This window comes from Mytilus trossulus, unplaced genomic scaffold, assembly GCF_036588685.1.
Source record: "Mytilus trossulus isolate FHL-02 unplaced genomic scaffold, PNRI_Mtr1.1.1.hap1 h1tg000396l__unscaffolded, whole genome shotgun sequence".
NCBI lineage: Eukaryota > Metazoa > Mollusca > Bivalvia > Mytilida > Mytilidae > Mytilus > Mytilus trossulus.
Genome location: NW_026963346.1, coordinates 450,428 through 458,728, shown reverse-complemented (window position 1 = coordinate 458,728; position 8,301 = coordinate 450,428). Strand labels below are relative to the sequence as shown.

General features: G+C 33.2%; 1 protein-coding gene across 1 annotated transcript; it reads left to right on the top strand.

The window, feature by feature from the left end:
- The first annotated feature begins 213 nt into the window (after positions 1-213).
- On the top strand, positions 214-5,697 carry LOC134702075 (uncharacterized). Its single transcript, XM_063563168.1, has 3 exons — positions 214-540; positions 2,561-2,710; positions 4,264-5,697. Exons 1-3 carry the CDS (start codon positions 360-362, stop codon positions 4,413-4,415), a joined length of 483 nt encoding a protein of 160 aa, XP_063419238.1. The 5' UTR covers positions 214-359; the 3' UTR covers positions 4,416-5,697.
- The last annotated feature ends 2,604 nt before the right edge of the window (positions 5,698-8,301 follow it).

The following is an 8,301-nucleotide window of genomic DNA, read 5'->3' as shown; positions in this document are numbered from 1 at the left end:
AGTGGTATTTTGGCTTTATATAAGTTCATATTTTTGAGAAAAAAAATAGATGTACAAATTTGCTTTGGGCTGGGGATATTTTCTCCAGTTTAGCTGCATTCTATTTTGACTGTCTATAATTGTCATATAACACCTCACATGACATAACCGTCCAATGGTTTCAGATATAAATCACGATCTTTATTTAACACATAACTCCCCGGGTCACACCTGTTGTCTAACCTGAAAAAAATAATTAATAACAGGTACACTTGTTAATGTGACATAAAACTTGTCATCTTGAGAAGAAAAAAAGACAAGAAAATTATTTTTGATACTGCCAATTATTATTACGAAGTTGGGCTACAGACGTCAGTGAAATGTACGACTTTAAAAAGATTGTGACTTTAATTCGGACGTTTTTCTTTGTGTTTGTGGTCGGGTTTACATTCCATGTACTGGGGTTTGGTACCCCCTACTGGTCAGTGGATAAATATTCTTCTAAAGGACTATGGAACAATTGTTACACATTTATATGTCTCAGTAACTGTTCAGATTTAGGTATGTAATGAATTACGGGCTAATGATACTGGTTATATTATCAATATAAGATTCCTTGGTAATATATATATAGTTTTAATTTCAACTAAATTATCTGAAGTAAAAATGAATCGATCAGCTGTTTTAAGTTTATCTCTTATAATTTATTTGTCTACTAAAGAGATCTGTTTAAGAATGTTTTTTAAAAGAAATTTAGTGTTAAAATATTTTTTTCAAAATTAGCATGACGTCCTTATTTCTATAGTTTATCCTTTTTATTATTCTGCAATGAACATTCTCCCTTTTATAGATGTTAAAGAAATAGTTTTGAAAAATATCCTAAACTTTTGCACAGAAATTAATAGATAAATATTAAATTTTTAATTTAGAGCTAAATCGTGCTTCACGAGTTCGACCTTAATCCCTAAATGTTTACCTCAGCAATACTCATTTTATTATCTCATATTCAATTAAAAAAATTGTGCAACAATGTATTTACATTTAACAGGAATTAATTGTCTTTCTTTTGCCAAAGAAGGTTGGATTCTATTCTGAAATACATAGAAAATCAAATGTTGATTACTAAATTATCCTATGGCTATTTTGGAACTGAACCGACTTTTGTAAAAGGACAATTCATTTTGTTATTGATTGTAAAAAATTGACTTTTTTAAATGAAGGACAATTCATTTTGTAATTGATTGTAATATATATATATATCCATAGGCTAATTTGCATGACACAGTACAAATGCCGTATAACTCCGTCATGACGTCCATACATACAAACTATTTTAGAAAACGTTATTCATACGTTATTCATACTAAAACCTGAAATTAACCTGAAGAAAAGCCATAATCTCTTTTCAAACCAGTGATGTGTCACATCGTGACCTCTGACCTCTCACGTCGGATTTTGATGTGATGATTTAAAAAAATGACTTTTAAGTATCTACCACCCAACGTCTTTATTTCTCTACTTAATTGTTAATTTGATATGAAAAAGAAGAAATGGTAGGATTGCCAATGAGACAACTATCCACAAAAGACCAAAATAACACAGACATTAACAACTATAGGTCATCGTATGGCCTTCAACATAGAACAAAGCCCATACCGCATAGTCAGCTATAAAAGGCCCCGATAAGACAATATGTAAAACAATTCAAAGGAGAACACTAACGGCCTTATGTATGTAAAGAAATGAACGAAAAACAAATATGTAACACATAAACAAACGACAACCACTGAATTACAGGCTCCTGACTAGTGACAGGCACATACATATATAATGTGCCACTTCTTCCAACATAAGACGTTAAAATATCGAGTAAAATTCTTTTTGATACTAGTATACGTATAAAGTATTTTCTGAAACACGCCTCCAGGTGCGGGAGTTTCTTGCTGCATTGAAGACCAATTGGTGGCCTTTGGTTATTCTCTGCTCCTTGGTCGTGTTGTTGTCTTTTTGACACATTCCCAATTCAATTCTGAATTTTATAGTATTTACTTTATTCATATACAGATATAAGAAGCTAGACAGAAATTGACAATATTTAGAATATTGTATATATATCAAGAGTATATTTGATGGTATTCAGCATGGTTTTAAGCTACACAATCGCTGGACACATTGGGTCTACTTTATTGTATTTATATTTCAGCATGGTTTGCAGCTACACATGCGCTGGACACATTGGGTCTATTTTATTGTATTTATATTTCAGCATGGTTTGAAGCTACACATGCGCTGGAAACATTGGGTCTACTTTATTGTATTTATATTTCAGCATGGTTTGAAGCTACACATGCGCTGGAAACATTGGGTTTATTTTATTGTATTTATACTTCAGCTTGATTTGAAGCTAAACAAGCGCTGGAAACATTGGGTCTACTTTATTGTATTTATATTTCAGCTTGGTTTGCAGCTACACATGCGCTGGAAACATTGGGTCTATTTTATTGTATTTATATTTCAGCATGGTTTGAAGCTACACATGCGCTGGAAACATTGGGTCTATTTTATTGCATTTATATTTCAGCTTGGTTTGAAGCAACACAAGCGCTGGAAACGTTGGGTCTATTTGCTGCTTTCCTGGCCTTAGTATTTTTGGTGCTGTTTATATTCCATCCACAGTCCTCTTCTAACAAGGCCATATTTATCATTGGAATGGTATCTACGTTTGTCGCAGGTAAAATAACATACTATTTCATACATGTAACAAGTACCTATCTACTTATTGTAAGAGGTATAAGTACGTTGACTATAAGAGTGTACTAATTATTGACACTTATATAAAAATTAAACGAGCATCATAAACTGTATTATCCCTAACCCTCCTGATCCTCCGAAGGAGAAACATGTTGTTGACTTGTCCATTATCTAGCAAAAATCATATAAAAATAAGAAGATAAGGTAAATTTGTCAATGACAACTCTCGACTAGAAACAAAAATGACGTAGAAGTTGACTGCAATAGATCACCGAAAGGCCTTCAAAAAAGCAAAACTCATTACCACAGTCATGTTAAGTTCTAGAACGCACTGATATGACCAATGTAAAACTAATATACATTTTTGTTTAATTTCAAGTTTTTACGCCGATTACAGGTTAAATATACTAAATCTAGGCATAAAATACGGACTATTATATACAACCAAGGAGACTTTGTTCAGTGGGGGTTACTGTATTTCTTTTGTCTTTAATGGATAATTTTCTCATTGACAATCATACCACATCTCCTTATCTTGAATATTTCAATGGTAATCTCAGACTTACAACTATGGAAAGCCAACGGGGTCAAAATTCTTAATTCGTAACTTCTCAATTCGTAACTTGTAACTATGTAATTTCTAAATTGTTAATTCGTAAATTGTTAATTTGTAACTTGTTACTGTGAAATTCATAATGCTTAATTCGTAAATTGTCAATTAGTAACTTGCACTTATTGTAGTTTCAACATTCTTAATCGGTAAATTGTCAGTTTGTTACTTGTAACTGTGTAATACAACAGTTTATTTTCGATTTATGAAATTGAATGTCCCTCTGGTATCGTTCGTCCACTCTCTTTTACTGTATAACTAAAATACATACAACCAATATACTAACGTTGTTATATCCATATCATCTATTCTTGAATAGCTATCCTATATAAAAAAAGTCACAAGGAATCATTTTGCGTACACTTTAATACTTTACAAACCTGTTTAGTCAGTAGTATTCCATCTTGTTTGTTTTATGCCGAAAAAGTTAGGTTATAATAGTTAAAATTGAGAAAGGAAATGGTGAATATCTCAAAGCGACAACCACCCGACCATAGAGCAGACAACAGCCGAAGGCAACCAATGGGTCTTCAATGTAGCGAGAATTCCCGCACCCGTATGTGTCCTTCAGCTGGCCCCTAAAATATGCATAATAGTACAGTGATAATGGACGTCATACGAAACTCCGAATTATACACAAGAAACTAAAATTTAAAATCATACAAGACTAACAGGGGCCAGAGGCTCCTGACTTAGGACAGGCGCAAAATTGCGGCAGGGTTAAATATGTTTATGAGATCTCAACACTCCCCCTATACCTCTAGCCAATGTAGAAATGTTACATAACAATTCGCACATTAAAATTAAGTTCAAGAGAAGTCCGAGTCCGATGTCAAAAGATGTAACAAAAGAAAATAAATGTATGTTTGATGTGTACTCACTTCGAGTGAAGGAAAGGATGAATTGTTTGTTTTATTTTTCAGCTGGATTTACAGTATTAGGGATTGTGATTTATGGCGCTAAAAATCGGGACTTATCCTGGTCGTATGGATTAACAGTTATAGCAGGTGCCATGTATACCGGAAGTGGTATTCTGATGGTGTTACATTTAAATTTAAATTTACAACAGACGTAGCAGGAGTCATGTATACCGGAAGTGGTATTCTCATAGTGTAACGTTTAAATTTAAATTTACAACAGACAAAGCAGGTTATACCGAAAGTGGTAAACTCGTGGTATAACATTCTGAATATGAATTTACAACATACGAAGTAGATGTCATGTATTCCACTTCTTCATGTATACCGGAAGTGGTTTACTCATAGTGATATATATGAACTTACTTCGGATGTAGCAGTTCTCAGATACTCCGGAACTTACAACAGAAGGATTTTTCTCTGACGGAATAATCAGTCTTCTAATGCAAGCCTCGCTTATTTTGTTTATGCATGGTACCTAGCGAAGATTTATTTTCTATTTTGTGCACATGTATTTCATGTAAATACATGTATTTAGTGTTTCATCTTGTCCTGTTCATGAATATTCTGCAACACAAAAGAAAGGAAATAAATACGATATGTTACAAAATCAGTACGCTCACATGTTAACACCAAACCCTAAGGAATTGGCGTTTTTCATCCAGAATTAACAGTACGACCCTTTGAATTGAGCAAACGTTCCCAAATCACTGCAAACCCATTACGTCACATACAACCGTTTTACAATCCTTTCGTCAATGTGTGCAGGTATCTTCTAAATCTTCAAGACATTTATATCATTTCGATCCGTGTCTTGTTAGTTATTTGCAAAATGTCAGATCGAGTTGAGATTAGTTCCAATTTAGTCATGTAAGTTGTTTTTGTGAAAGTTGTGGCCGTTACTTCTGAATTTTTCTTTCTTGAATGTCTTGATGAATTAATTACATATTTTAAGTATATATTTGTTGTTTGGGGTTTAGCGTTTTTTTCTCTCGGAATAAGTCATTTTTAAAGTGGTCCTTTGAAATCCAAAGAACTCAAACATATAAGTTTCTCCTCCGTTTCCTTGATCTGCCATGCCCGAAACAATTGATACTTGATTAATCATGTCTTTGTTTTCATAAGAAGTAAAAGATGGAGTACCAGAATAATATACTTGCATGTGTAAAATTCAAATTCATCTAATTTAACCTTACAGTGGGTAAGGGATACTGTATTAAATATTTAATACCCAGGATTCCATAACAGCGCATAGCTATTTGAAACGAGAGGGGTGGTAATGTGATGCTGATGTCGCATGCAAACCCCACTTCTTTTGTATGTTTAGTATATGACTACATTGTTTTTGTGCCAACTCATTGTTTTTGTGATACACTGCTTATTGTTTAGTAACTATTTGTTATTTCTTTATAATTTCATATTAAAATTTAATTCAAATACTTTATGTTTTATCAATAGTGACAATTATTAATACAAACATACGTGATGTAAATTATTCCTCATTGTGACAGCAGACCAACAACAAAATGCGTAGTTAAACATTTAAGAGAGAGAGAGATCACCATGAGAATAACTATTGCTAGTTATATGATACTTATATAGGGAAACCTACATGTTACATACAAGTAAACAAAGCAAGATATATCAGCGTGAGCATTCTTGATTATTTTTATTCTACTTAATGTTTTTTACGTCATTTTCAGATTATTCTGTAATAAACATAAATGACGCCGTTCTGAATGTATTTGGTACGAATTCAGCAAAAATTTCTCGCCGGTTTATAAGGTTGAAATAACCCAGTTCTTTTACGAGTTATGAAAAGTGTGCTTATTTCTAAAAAAATCAAGTTCGATAAACAGATTAGTGGTTACTTTGAAATACATCAGTTGAAATTGTCTGGAAATCATTTTTTCCTTGTATGCAAATTGATAATAAACTAGTTTATCTACCATGAGGTCTGCAGTAAATCTAAAACTTATGACTTGAAAGATTACAACAGACAGTCATTACTATGGACTAACCAGTAATAGACAACTGTCGTTATCATGGTTATAGATTAGTGTAAATATGTGACATATTGACAAATCAATGTCATTGGAAATAAAGTTCTAAGTGAACCCCATAAACCAACAGAACTAAAACTCTTAAATGTAAAAGAGGGACGAAAGATACCAAAAGGGACATTCAAACTCATAAATCTAAAATAAACTGACAACGCCATGGTTAAAAAGGAAAAAATACAAACAGACGAACGATAGTACACATCACAAAACATAGAAAACTAAAGAATAAACAACACGAACCCCACCAAAAACTAGGGGTGATCTCAGGTGCTCCGGAAGGATAAGCAGATCCTGCTCCACATGTGGCACCCGTCGTGTTGCTTATGTGATAACAAATCCGGTAAATAGTCTTATTCGGTAAGTCACATTCATGAAAGGGAAGGGGATTGTAGTTACGACGTAAGGAAAATATCCGATATCATTTGTGAAACTGTTATTCCATAACGGTCAACAAACTCGTGATGGCGTCCGTAAAATTTACGTAGGGATGATTTCAACTTCACCATTCGGAACTCTTGGTTTAATAGCTTCCTTGTAAGTAGCCAATATAAATATAAGTAAAATATGCTTAAAGGGTGGTTCAATTGAAAAGATGCAACGAATGAATAACCTGTAGTTGTCAATTATTGGTAGATTTACAAGCATCACTTTCTTGAAGATTTTCCCGCTGTGTTGAGGAACATTGGTGGCCTTTTTCTGTTTTCTGCTTTGGTCGGGGTTTTGTCTCCTTGACACACTCCCCATCCATTCTGAATTTTGTCGCTATAATGAAGAGATCTTTTTTGCAATGTAATAATATAGAAATAATCCAAGGTTGAATTAAAAATGTCTTAACTTTATAAATGCAATGATACACTGGTATCTTCAATGTCATTTAGATTATCACGATAATTAAGAAATCAGAATAGAAATCGACCTTAAAAAACAATCAAATACATATACGAGGATGGGATATGAGTGTTAATGAGATCTCCATCCAAGTCACAATTTGTAAAAGTAAACACTATTGGTCCGAGCTTTGGCTCACATCGAACAGCAAGCTATAAAGGGACTCGCATATGACTAGTGTAAAACCATTCGAAAATGCAAAAATCAATAAAATAAAGGTTTAGATAATAAAACATTTGCAAACAGACAAGCATTACCTTTAACAAAATGCCGCCAAAAAGAATAATTAAAATAGAATACAAATGGTACATGAACATTCAAACCTGCACTTGAATAAGGTCGATTTGATGCGACTGTTATACTCGTTCAATTCAACATTTTCTACATTTGAAAAAGTCTGTTTCATGTCAGGAATATGACAGATGTTGTCAATTCGTTTGATATGTTTTATCATTTGATTTTGCCATTTGATTAGGGATTTTCCGTTTTGAAATTTTCTCGGAGATCAGTATTTTTGTTATTTACTTTTTTTTTATTAGACGCAGCTCATATGTTGTTTCAATTCAAGCAATAAAATAATTATCAGTTAATTTTGGAAACGGATGAAGATCAATCAAAATAACTGAGAAATCATAAAAGCTAACTTTCGAAGATTAACAAACACGACCAACTGGATTCATAGGATAGTTTTGGACTCGAGTCCAAATAATTATGACATCTTCAAAGGCTATTATATATATTTTTTTTCTTTGACGCCTTGCATGGACGGCGTCAAAGCAAAAATGTAGAATAGCCTTCCGAGACGTCATAATTATTTGGACAACCACTAATCCCGACGAAAGAAGAAAATGACCAAGAGAATTCATTAAAAACACCCGAATTCCCGAATATAAAGCACTTGACCAACATAATTCATAGACACACATCCGAAACCACCGAAGACAACGAAACATGACAACTGACACTCACGAGGAGAAAGAAACATGACCATCTAAATTCATAGGCAAACACCCAAAACTACCGAAGACGAAGCAATATGAAAATCAAAACTCTCGGGAAAAAATCAACACGAACAAATTAATTCATAGGCCAA

Excerpts from the sequence above, each read along its gene's own strand:
- LOC134702075 (XM_063563168.1), top strand. The coding sequence starts at position 360 with ATGTACGACTTTAAAAAGATTGTGACTTTAATTCGGACGTTTTTCTTT. Across the intron at positions 541-2,560 it reads CAGTAACTGTTCAGATTTAG|CTTGGTTTGAAGCAACACAA; the intron begins GTATGTAATGAA and ends TTTATATTTCAG. Across the intron at positions 2,711-4,263 it reads GGTATCTACGTTTGTCGCAG|CTGGATTTACAGTATTAGGG; the intron begins GTAAAATAACAT and ends TTTATTTTTCAG.